General features: G+C 39.7%; 1 protein-coding gene across 3 annotated transcripts in view; it reads left to right on the top strand.

Annotated features, from left to right (window-relative positions):
- The window catches only part of SLC44A1 (solute carrier family 44 member 1), a 67,352-nt gene that overhangs the window by 15,130 nt on the left and 39,313 nt on the right, over nucleotides 1-12,909 (top strand). For all 3 annotated transcript variants that reach the window (XM_064439230.1, XM_064439229.1, XM_064439228.1), the window contains exons 2-3: nucleotides 4,298-4,387; nucleotides 7,158-7,300. In XM_064439230.1, the coding sequence (XP_064295300.1) occupies nucleotides 4,298-4,387; nucleotides 7,158-7,300 (233 nt within the window). The remainder of the gene's footprint in view (nucleotides 1-4,297; nucleotides 4,388-7,157; nucleotides 7,301-12,909) is intronic.

Genomic DNA, 12,909 nt, shown 5'->3' with positions numbered 1-12,909 from the left:
TCTCCAGTTCCTAGCTTAAACTCAGTGGCTAAAGTAAAGCGTAGAGTCTGACCTCTCCCTCCATCTTCTTTTCACCCAGTGGATGTTAATCAGGTCAGTTATTCACTGGCTTGTCCTTCATTCAGCCCATCTGTCTCAGTAGCTTCATTTACTTCTTCCTGAAACATACGATATGATCACCACAAGATTTTAGGATTTCTTTCTGCTGCCTTTCTTGTGATGTTGCAAAATCCTCTGTTGATAGCAAATTCCATCTTTATCCTGATCTTATTCACATCTTTGCTGCTTACCCACAGCTTGATTATCCATATCTGTAATACTGCAGATGGCTTCTTGCTTCAACCACCTCACTCCCAAATTGTACATTGCATGAGATGTTTTGTGTTTAAAAAAATTCCCTCTAACTCCTTGTGTCTCTAGTCCTCTGCTGATATGCTGCATTTTTACACGTTTTGTGCTTTTATGTATGTGTTGCAGTCTGGTTGGGGCAGGTGAGTGCTTGTATGTTACCATCCAGTACAGCTATTACAGTTAATAATGAAAGTGGTAACCATTGGTTTTGTGCTATGCTGATACCTGTAAAGAAGTATATTAGAGTATGCAGAAGAGATGTAAATTCAGATGTACTATCTGGCGCTGCAGAAGTGTATTTTGGAAGTTGCAGAGAGAAAAAAATTTGGAGGCCGGGGTTCTATGTTTGTTTGAAGTGATTGGTTGCAATGAATACCAAGAAAATAGTCCGTTTTTCTTTTGTGTTTGCATACAAGTACTTGCTGTCTTGAGAACATGTAGCTCTAAATTCAGCTAGAAAAGCCAAAAGCTAAAGTGCTGGAATTCTTCCAACTTCTCTTCTGCAAAAGAAAGCCTAACTTTGGACATCCAACTTTCCAGGTGTTGGATTAAGACGTGATTGTAAAATTGTGCTGCATCCAACAGTTCTGATTTGTTTTTGAGAAGCATTGAGTTTTTGAAGTCTTCTGCAAAATAGACAGACGTAAACTTCTGAACCACTCATTTGGGTTCTTGAGTAAATAAGTCTTAAAATCACCACAGAGGAGGTGTTATGGGCAGGAAAAGTGTTCCCAGCCTGCGAGTTTGTCTTGGAAAGACCGGCTTTTTTGCTTGCTTTCCACTGTTGACTGATAGTGCTTCTGATTCTCTGTGCTGTCATAACAGTGAGGAGGTAGTCCCATGCTTTGTTAAGGGCAAGAATATTTATAGAGAGCAGACCATAAATTATGAAATCTCTGTTTTAAGAGAAAACTTAAAATTAATCAAATAACTTCCAAAAATCTTATTTTCCTCTAGGTTATCTAGCTTTCTTGCATCAGCAAATACTATCTATCTATCTATCTGGAGGAAAGGCTGAAATCAGTAGAAGTGCTGATTTAGCATTGCAGGCAAAGCATGTCTGCTAAAATTTTATGGCATTTCAGTTACAACAGAGAAAAAGCATAGTTTCCAGACTGCAGAACAAACAATATTTGCTAGACCTTATGTTGACCATGGATTAGCAATTTGTGTTGCTGAAGCATGATATCACAATCTGAGTAAACATGTAAGGGTGTAGAGTGGACAGGGAGCAGTCACTAGAGAGGCATAGACACCAACATTGATGGTAACGATGAAGGGCTGTGAAGCTATGGAAGAAGATTCAGTGGGAATCCAGAATACAAGGGGAGCAACTGAGAAGAAAATAGCAGACAGATAATGGCAGATAGCTTGGGCTGTAGCAAGGTCTGGGGAGAAGGAAGATTGGACAGGCTAATGGAGAAGGGCATTCTTCTAAAGATGTATCATTTCGTACCATGGTAGTAGGCTAAGTGGTTAAACTGAAGGTTGGTAAGTATCTAGTGCCTTTTGAGTTGCCTCCAAGGGTATTTTTTTTGTTTAAAATATCTCCCCCCCCTTTTTTTTTAATATTTTGTGTTGCAGCAAAGGCTATGGACACAAAATTAATTCCTCTGTGTAGCCCCCTAACTATGTGCTGTGCCATGGCATTTCAAGTTTTTTTGACATATAAATTGCAGTCCACTTAGTAAATAAAATAGATTACTTATGGTAACTGTGACTAGTTGCACCACCTAAATCTTCGCCAGAGGTCTTCCAGAGGATGTCCAGTGGCTTTTAAAAATCCTATTAAAAGATTTTGTTTGCAGATGGTACAGAGAGGATAAAAAAACCCCAACAAAACAAACCAACCACACTGTGGTGCATATTACTGCTCCCTCTTTTGTCAAGGGCAGCTTACTCTTAAGGTAAAGTTATAGCTGAAATTTATCTCTTCTGTTTGTAAATAAAAGTAAATCTCTATAGAATCCAGAGTTCTTGGAGTGGGTTTAGGAATAGGAAGCATGAAGCTTTGCTTATTTTGTGCAATTATGATTATGCTAATGATAACAATATAAATGTCACAATCTTGTTGTAAATGTTAAGTTTGAATAGTGTGTTAGTTTTACGTGTGAACCACCAGGATCAGAAGACAGTTTTATTGAATGAGTGTTATAGAGTGCATAATGTAACCTTTTAGCACCTCTCACTACTCACTATTGGGTAAAATAAAAAAGTTTGTTCAGAATTCAGAGTCAATTTGCACAATTTGAATTAAAAATATAAATATAACATCTGCTGGTGCAACTTCCTTAATATAAGGTTGCAAAAGTAGCATGGAATTCTCTAATGCAAAGCCAGTCTACTTAGAAAACGGTGCTTTTTGAAGCACGGTGTATGCAGGATTTCATTTATATTGTATCCAGTTTGTGGTTTTCCAGTGGTAGTATTTGAAAGGGTTGCTTTGTGCTTGTGAATTAGTAAAAACCAAGGTCATGAATTCAAAAACACCACCTTGCTAATATCACGAGTTACACAATATAGCTTTTTTTTAAAATAAAAATCTGCAAAAGTACACACTGGAGATAAAAACTGTTGATGTTTCATCCAACCATTCTGTTTTAATTCAGTGACATTTGCTGCCTCATCAACACGGTCTTGAAGATGCTTCAGAGTCTTGAGAGGAAAAAGGAATTAAAAATTTAAATAGGTTACCCTTTCTGCACTGTTTCTGAAGAGGGTTGCTCTGTATTCTCCCTATATCAATCCCCTCTTCTTCCTCAAGTATGAAAACAATGTGTACATTTTTTGGGTCTTAGTAGACATATGTGAACAGTTAGTATTTGGAAGCTAATTGAAAAAGCTTGTGTATATAACTTTTTAAAAGTAGCTGTAATCAATATTTTTCTTATAATAAATTCTGATACAGTGGTTAGTTTTGTACTACAGCCAATGCACGCTCTTTCTCGAAAAACCGCTCTTTCTCGAAAAACCGCTCTTTCTCGAAAAACCGCTCTTTCTCGAAAAACCGCTCTTTCTCGAAAAACCGCTCTTTCTCGAAAAACCGCTCTTTCTCGAAAAACCGCTCTTTCTCGAAAAACCGCTCTTTCTCGAAAAACCGCTCTTTCTCGAAAAACCGCTCTTTCTCGAAAAACCGCTCTTTCTCGAAAAACCGCTCTTTCTCAGGGGGTTGGGGGTGGGGTGGGGTGGGGGGGGTGGGAAACGTTTTGCCTAAATGGCAAAAGGAGTGTTTTTAACAGACTTTAATTACCTTAGCAATGTATACACACTTGAGAGATTTTACCGCATGAGCAGCAGACTATTTGAATTGCTTACAACTGCCTCTTTATACTTTGCAATAGAGCCTCCATCATTGAGTATTATAGCCTTTAAGTACATGTCTTCCCTTTCTGGCACCTGGTCAATACTGACTAGGGATTTCTTTGCTGAAATGTTAAGCTCAGCTGCCTCTTGGCAGGTAGAGGTGTGTCCCTTTAACAGCAATTTATTACCTCTTTTCTATGTGCACTGTACTTGTTAAACCTGCCAAGTGTTTTAAAACTTACGAGCATTTGAAAAGTTTAACCTTTTATCCTTCTTGGAAAGCAGATACTCAAAGGTAGCTGTGGAAGACTGCAATAGCAGATATTGTTGATTCCATGCTTCTCTTTTCTGTTCATTAAAAAAATAAGTGAAAATAACCTTTTTTTATATATAAATACCTGTGAATTTCTGGATAAATAAAGTCTTTAGTCCATCTAGCATCCAGCGGAGGCACTTTTTTTGAAGCCTACTTTCATGAGCCTTACTCTTCAATTTTTTTGACCAAACTGCTTTAGTTATATCAGAGTTTAAAAATAGCTCCTGCTGTATGCTAATGCCCTGGAATTTTTCTGTCTTTTTCTATTGTGAGCAGAAGACAGTTAAAAAAACTGTTGTTAACCTCATCTCTCTCTTCTCACACAAGAGCTCCAAGCGAGAGTGGAAGCCTCTGGAGGACCACAGCTGCACAGATGTACCATGGCTCCTCTTATTCATTCTCTTCTGCATAGGAATGGTGAGTAAAACTCAGGATTCCGTGAATGTTGCATAGCTGAAGAGTTTGCATTCATTAGAAAGAAGTTTTAAAACCCTCCAGTAACTTAGTCACTGGGTAAGGTCAGGGTATACTGGCATGGGAACCATCAGCTATAGAACAGGAATGGGTAGTATGTACATATCAAAGGCTTTTGTTAAGGATACATAACTTATTGTTTGCGCCAGTTCTTGCTGCAGCTCCTCTTCCCTTGATACTCCAGTTTCATTTGTAAGTGATTTTCACCATGGTGAAGTATCACTTGACTCATGCTCCTTTTGGAACTGTGGATGTCCCAGAAATAATAGCTTTGAGTCTGGTAAATGGTTCTGTGAATCACGGTAAACTTTTTGCTGAGAAACAAAGATTCTGAATATTAAACAGTTGGCTGTTTGCTTTTTGTTTGGGTTTTGGTTGGTTGGTTGGTTTTGTTTTCTTTTTTGGATGCTTAGTAGAAGCAGCTGCTATTAACAGCCATATTACTGATTATAAGATCTTTCCAAGTTACCCCAGCTTTGTCCTGCCTAATGAAATGGTCACCTTTCTCAAGACAGCCTCGCAACACTGCACTTTATAGTAAAAAAACTGAATGTCCAAGAGCTGCAGATTAGTGAAAACTAGAAAAACATGTATTCTCATCTTGTTTTGTTTCATGGACCTACATATGCTGTTCTGCCTCAACAGAGAATGTTTGTCACTGTCTTGTACTGCTGTGTTGCACACAGTAGCCCTTAGGAGCTTGGGACTTCTGTGCTGTCAGCTTTCTTTTCTACTGTCCCTTGGTCTCTGGTCTTCAGAATTATTCCATTGAAAACTTTCTTCTTCTTTCCTCAAAGGGTTTGTCATTGGCTGTGCTTCAAATGCAAAGTTTATAAAGTTTTAAGTTGTACAAATTATATTGTCACTGTAATATGAATATCTTAAAATTGTAAAAAACACAGTACTTCCTGAAATAAGCAGCTCTTTTTTGTGGTTGCTTCCCCCACACACAGTTGATGTTACTCAGTCTATATGTAACCAAGCCTCACCCGACCACCACAAACATCCCCACCCCATACGAATAAAATATCACCACCCCACCAATGTCTAACCAAACTAAAAATATCCCCCCATTATCAACAGTAACCACCCCCAACTTCCAACCCTCAACAAAACCACCAACAACAGCCCCAACTACAACTACCAAAATAAGTCCACTACCATAACCTCAATCCCACAAACCTCAGGAAACAGGTCAGCTGCCAGAGACACAGAATATACAAAAAACACCAGCATGCTGCCCAAATACACCATAAACAACACTAAAGCCACAAAAGAAGCCCCCAAACTCAATAACCACCCACACCCTACAACTCAGTCTATACTAATTATAAATTAGTCTGCTGTGGGTGAGCGTCCCAGATTTTCAAAGCAATATGGTACCAGTTATCCTATTGGGCCAAATACCCTGTTAGTTACTGTTCTAGGGGATTTCACTTGACGGTCAGGTACCGTGATGGGTCAGGAGGGCATCCCTGCACTGTTGTAAATTAGCTTAGATTGAGGAGGAATTGCGTGATTTCCTTTATCCCGTGCATAGGGGAAAAAGTCTTAAACCAGCCAAGAGCCTGAGTACTATTGTATGTAAAATGCGTGCTAGTATTTTTATTACAGAACTGTAAGGGATCCAAGAAATTGAAAGTGAGTATTAAGAGAAATTGAGTATTAAGTCTATAAGTACATTAGTGCATTGGCAAGAGAAAGATAATGACCATCTTCCTGCCTGGAATTTCTCTATAGTGATAGCCCGTCTGTCAGAGACAGTAACTCTCCTGTATCTTTGTATCTTTAAAATCACCTATATTTAAACTGTTCCATGCCAACTTTACCTATTGGCAGCGACAGGACCAGGTGAGAGCATGACATCTGTTGCTCCATGTGTTTCTCAGCTGTTTGCTCTGCTTCCCCTTCTCAAATCTTATCTTGCCTCATCTGTAAGAACAGTTCACTGATGGTAGTGGAGCGAGCCAATCATTCACTTCTCCCTGTCAGTGTTGCTAGACACCTAATGATGCTTTTGGGCCAGTCTGCTGTTCACATGATCACTGCCTTGGTCTTGGTTTTGCTAGTGAGATATCTCTGAAAGTTCACAGCAAGACCTGCCTGACATTGGGCGTTTTCCACAATACTGTCTCTGAGCCATTCTGCATTCTCTTGCTCTATGACTGTTTCTTTCCTGTATGTGAACCCAGCACCTGGGACAACAGCAGGCTTAACCTGGTCACCTGCTTTAGGGGATGTCCTTAAAAGGTACTTAGGTCAGCTAGGCCTCTTCATTCTAGCTCCTCTTTGAAAGCCCATAATTTGAAGGAAAAAAATGTTAAAGCAAGAAAGTCTGGATTGTTTGGAATCCTCTAAGATGCATACAAACCCTTGACAACTCCAGCTCTGCTTGTAGCTCTCCTTCACTGCCTGCCCTTGGCCTCCCTTCTGTTTCATGCACCACTTGCTGACAATACGACTCTCAAAAAAACACCTACAAGATTCTTAACTATGCTTGGTTAATGTGCAGTGCTAGATGTCTGAATCCTCTTATGGCTTGCATTCAGTTTTATAATTGTACAGCAGTTCTCTGTGGATGGTCCTTGTCTTTCCTTTTTCAGTCTGAAAGAATTTTTAAAGAACCTTTGCTTAGAAACAAATGAATTAAACTGAATTTTCCCAGCTGTCAAACAGAGTATTACTAAACTGTGGGGTTTTTTTTCTCCTTCAGGGTTTTATCTGTGGCTTTTCAATAGCTACAGGAGCAGCTGCAAGACTGCTTTCAGGATATGACAGTTATGGAAATATTTGTGGACAGAAAAATGTCAAGGTAGAGGGAATAGTCAACAGTGGTCTGGACCTCACACACAAGAAGTGAGTATGTGATTCAATTGCTTCATTCTATAAACTAGAAAAGGCAAAACCTTTCTTCCTTTGAGAGTGATTTTCAGTAAAATGGGAAAAGGGTTGTGCTACTCATTCCTACTTGCACTTCTCCACTCTTCTCACCTAGAGAAGAGTCTTTTGTAACAAGCAGCAGCAGTGCCTGGAGGGTGTATGTAGGCAGATGTGCAATATGAGTACAGCTAAGACACTGAGGAATTTCCCTTTTTTAGCATCCACTTCATGTAGAAGATTGTATCATGCTACTGAAGAATCTTGTTTGTTAGAGTTTTAGGCATGACAGTTATTCTCAGATTTGGGAGCAGGCCTTTGATATCTATGTAGAAACGCTTCACTTTTGATGTTGTATGCTAATTTTCTGCCACCTGGTTTAGGGGGAGATGGGATGTATCCAACACATTAAAATGAGACTTCAAAATTTAAACTGTAAGCAGCATATATGTAAGTGGATTGTGGAGAAAATGCACAAAACTTTTAAGCAGCACATAGCTCTTACGAAGCAGTGTCATGTTAAAATACATACCTGTATTATGTGCTAGTTCTGACCTCTTAACTATTTCCTATCTATTGTGCAGAAAAACCATAATACTGCAGTAGTAGTACTGGAACTGAGTAACAAGAATTCTGGACTGATGGGATGAAAACCTGTGAATGTGTGTTGAGATCTGTCTGCCAGTACTCAAAGTGCATCTGTATGACTTGGGTGATTTCAGAAACGTAACTCTTTAGTCTAACCTTAGGACAGTGGTTTTAGCTGTCAGCAAAGATTTCTTTCACTGTTCATTGCTTCAAAGAACTAAAAAGTCTTTACTTTCTGAGTATGATAGCCTTTTACTTCACACTTTACTTTGACTAACAGAAAACCCATAATTTGCATGAATTATTTTGAAGGACGCTTTCCTAAGGTCTGTTTATTTTGAGTTACTATACTAAAGATTTCTAAATATCTGATTTAAGATCTAATGTGGCTAGGTAGTTGGTGTGTTACCAGAAGAATTTGAGTTAAATAAAATAGCCTGAAACTTTTTATAGTTTTCTTTATAAATTCTTCTGTCAAAAGAAAAACTTCTTAATCTAATCACGGTTTCCAGGGGGTTGAAGGGCTTAAAATTTACACAGCATAATTTTCCTACTGTTTTATAGAAATGTTTTAGTGTTTTCTAAAATTACGTGTATTCAGTACAGAATTGTCTTTCTTTTGAGAGAAAATATAAATTTTAAAATTATAATTTTAAACAGACCTTTAGAAGGAAATGCAGTCTGAATTTGTGTGAAGGCAAAGAAAGTCAGACAGCTTATTGAAATATAACAATTAATAGTGTAGTAGTCTGCTACATCAGGGCAGAAGTCAGGCCATCATGAAGAGAAACATCTACCACTGGTAAGTGATTTCCTCTTGTAAAGGCAAGACCAAAAGACTGCAGATAAAAATAGAGGCTATTTTTATAGTTAATAGAAATGGTTGCTTGTCAAAGTCTTAATAAGGTTCAGAAGGATTATGTTTTTCTAGTAAACGTATCATGGCTTGAGGCATGACCTAAGCAAATGAATGGATATGCTCGTATGGGATATCATCATCTCTCTTTGGTTGAGAGTGAGAGAAAACATTCTGCCAAGGCAGATTATTCTATAAATGTTCAGAGTTAAGTGCCTGGTACAGTCCAGGGTACCCAGCTTTGTAAAAGGCCAATTCTTTTATAAGCAAGTGATCCTTCCCAATCTCACACCCTGTAGCTTTTTTAATTTGCTTGGCAATTTTTCAGAAGAAACTATCTGCTTTGCATCTGTATCTAGCAGATGAAGTTCCTGCAGTGTCTGAGGTGCAGTTCATGGGAGTATTTCATGCTCTTCTATAAAAGTACTTTTCAGATAGACTGTAAAAATAAGCTCTTCTTCCTGCCTGTACATTTCAGTTTGTGTGGAGAAAGAAAGGGCTTTAAGCTCTACAAATGTGGTTCTGGAAACATAAAGTTATTCTCATTTCATTCTGCTTGCAGGGTAATTTTGTTTTTATTTCCCAGTCCAAGGCAGAAAAGCTAAATCATCTGTAAAAATAACATTTTCTGCCTTGTAAATGACAGCAACCCATAGGCACTGTAATGAGGAAGAGAAATAGATGTAGTCTGTGTGCGTATGGAAATCTGGGTGGTAGGGGTGAAAAGCAGAGTCCTCACAGGGATATCATTTGATCCGTGTGCATCAGATATGCTGAAGCCAGTGAGATGAATGTTGGGAAGAAGGATTTTAGAGCCTGGTCTCCTCAGTAAAGAGTGAATCGAGCATCTTTTTATTTTCACAAAGAAAACACAGTACAGCTTTAAGAGGCTGTGCTTTTGAGTCAGACATGTGATTATGGTTTAGCCCTGGCAGTGAATTCTCATTAAACCTTTCTGCTTCAAATAAGCTCCTTGCCTTTTAAGTTCTGGCAGTTATAAGGGGGACAAAACCCAGCCTTTTATTTGCAAATAAATGATGACCATGGCAGCCAAATATAGCTCCCTGAAACGCTAGTTCAGTCTGATTTTTTGATCAGCAATATTTTGGTGCATGGGCAGAGTTTAGTTTGTGCTGTTCACTCAAGTAAGAGAAGATGTGTGTGTGCCGCTATAGGGAAGAGTTAGGGTGGCATTCTACCTTAATAAATGCCTTTGACTCAGGAAAATGCTTGGGGTTTAGGTAGCGGGAAAACCCAGGGAGAGTTTGCAGCATGCATACAGAGAATTTGGTTGAGTGAAAGTGTGTATGTCCTACCCATAATTTGTTTAGAGTGGGTGTGATCACTTAATTCACTTCTCCATTATTGTGATAAGATGCTTGTAGATCACAGCAAAGGGCTGTTCTGTAAAGTACTCATTTGCCTATAAAGAGATGCCTTGAGGGCTGACAGAAAATCAATGGCAATGGCAAATGTAAGAGTGTACAAAATACTTAAGGTAAGAGGCTTGTTCATATGATTTGCCACAGTGCTTCTAGAATCAAGGTGTAGTGTACAAAATGATGATGCTTTGGCTTCCTCGTTTTGCAAAGGAAGAGGAGACTGCTGTATTTCTCATGGGCATGAGTAGGTAATAGGCACTTGTCTAGTAAGCTGCCAGTCAGAAGCCAAAATTATTGATGCCTTTATTTTATTTTTTTTTAACCTCTGGTAATTTTGAAATAGTATTTTTACTTATGAGCAATAAAGGCAAAAATGAAGGTTATCTTATAGATCTGTTAAAAAAAAAAGTTATGATGCATTTTGAAAAGTTGTAATTCAAAATGAACTTCAGTACATACATCAGGATGGACAACTTGACCTTATTTTCAGACACCATAGCTTTTGAAAAGTTAAATAAACTCTTTCCTTATTTTCCTTTACGTGCAGGAATCAGCTTAAATTTAAAGATGAGCATAAAATTTCTAATTTTTATTGTAGCAACAGGAAGTAGACATACTAAAAATTTCACGCAGTTACTTTTACTCAAGTAACTTTTTCATCATGCTGTATTTCAGAGGTTCTTTTAACAAACTTTTTCAGAAAAGTGGGTTGTAAAGATCAAAGAATTGTAAAGCCATAAAATGGTTTAGGTTGGAAGGGACCTTTAAAGATGATCTAGTCCAACCCCCTTGCCGTGGGCAGGGACCTCTTTCCCTAGATCTGGTTGCTCAAAACCTCGTCCAACCTGACCTTGTACTCTTCCAGGGACGGGGCATCCACAGCTTCTCTGGGCAACCTGTTCGAGTGTCTCACCACCCTCACAGTAAAGAATTTCTTCTTATATCTAATGTGCCCTCTTTTAGTTTAAAACTGTTACCCCTTGTCCTGTCACTACAGGCCCTTGTAAAAAGCGTCTCTGTATTTTTCTTACAAGCCCCATTTAAGTACTGGAAGGCCGCAATAAGTCTCCCCAAGCCATCTCTTCTCCAGGCTGAACAACCCCAGCTCTCTCAGCCTGTCTTCATAGGAGAGGTGCTCCAGCCTCGGATCATTTTTGTGTCCCTCCTCTGCACCCACTGCAACAGCTCCATGTCCTTCCTGTGCTGCGGGCCCCAGAGCTGAACACAGCACTCCAGGTGGGGTCTCACCAGAGTGGAGTAGAGGGGCAGAATCACCTCCCTCAACCTGCTGGCCACTCTTCTTTTGATGCAGCACAGGGTACGGTTGGCTTTCTGGGCTGCGAATGCACATTGCCAGCTCATGTCCAGTTTTTCATCCACCAGTACCCTCAAGTTCTTCTCTGAAGGGCTGATGCTTCATAAAGATAGTTAAAGATGCATCCTAGGTTGTAAATCTGATATGCTGAATTTCCTATAGCAAACAAATTTTCATTTGCAGTGTTGAAATATCTCTAACAATGTGATTACTTTGTTTACTTCAGTCTTTGAATTGCTGATCTAAGTTACTTTCTTATCAACAAATTAGACTACTGTTGATACTAAATAATTGGAACTGCAGAACAAACCAGGTAAGTACATTCTTGCAGCACAAAGCATATAAGTAGATTCTTCTAGTGAGAAACAAAACCTGTTCTGTGGGTGACACAGTATGGAATTTTCTGCAGTAAAATCACTTTCAATAAGTGAGCTTTAAAAACAAAAACCAAAATACCTTTTCCTCTGTAATGCTGGTGCATAGCATCTTGATTCTTGGTTTAGCTGCTAGAAATTAAAAAACTTACTTCTGTCTTCCTAGACCGTGGATTGAAGCCACAGATTTGATAGCTTGGAGTTTGCCTTGCATCTGCCTTATTGCTGTCAGAACTGTCTCTGAACCGTGCAATGCAGTGTTTGCATTACATGTGTCTAAGGGTATGGCAACACAGCATACTTCTGTCAAAACTGCATATACACTATAGTTCATTGTATTTCTGAATTTCCAGACTTGAGTTAAAATTGTAGGGATTATTTCACAAAATATTCTAATGTCTTCTGGCCATTAAAATCATAGCTTGGCCCTTGAGTTTATATCACTTTACAAATGGGCTGGATTCTAGCTTGTTAACGCTGACATTTGTGACTTGGTTTCCTTAAGTAATACATGTTAAGGGACATTTGGAGAAGCCTCGTGTCTGGCCACTGAATCCTGGGACTCAGGGTCTCTGCCTGGGCTGAGGGGTGTGGATGGACAGATGCACATGCGACACTGACACAGCTGGTTACACAGACTAACACTGACAAGGCTTCAACAGCACCCACAGTGCCGGACTCAAACACACGCACTCACAGGCAGCCACATCCTCTCCTCATGGGCTGGCAGAGATGGAAGGTCCCTAGGGCAGGCACACACATGACACTCTCCAGATACACAAGCACACACACATTTACAGATCTCCCAAGTACCACCACAGCCCCTCTGCCCACCCCGCACACTGCCCTGATCCCAGGCCCCCTTACCTGCCCGTGGGTCTCCCCTACTCAGCAGCTGGTCCAGCTCAGTGCTCACTAGCAAACACTCACACGCTTATCCCACAGGCACCCCACACTCCCAGGTCCCCCCAGATACCAGCACAGTCCCTCTGCCCACCTGACACCTCTGCCTGGGCCCAGAGCCTCCTACTCACCAGCTGATACAGCTTGGCATCTGCTGGTGAGTTAGTTAC

The sequence above is a fragment of the Phalacrocorax carbo genome, chromosome Z (assembly GCF_963921805.1).
Source record: "Phalacrocorax carbo chromosome Z, bPhaCar2.1, whole genome shotgun sequence".
In the NCBI taxonomy this organism is placed as follows: Eukaryota; Metazoa; Chordata; class Aves; order Suliformes; family Phalacrocoracidae; genus Phalacrocorax; species Phalacrocorax carbo.
This window is presented reverse-complemented; position numbering and strand designations above follow the sequence as displayed.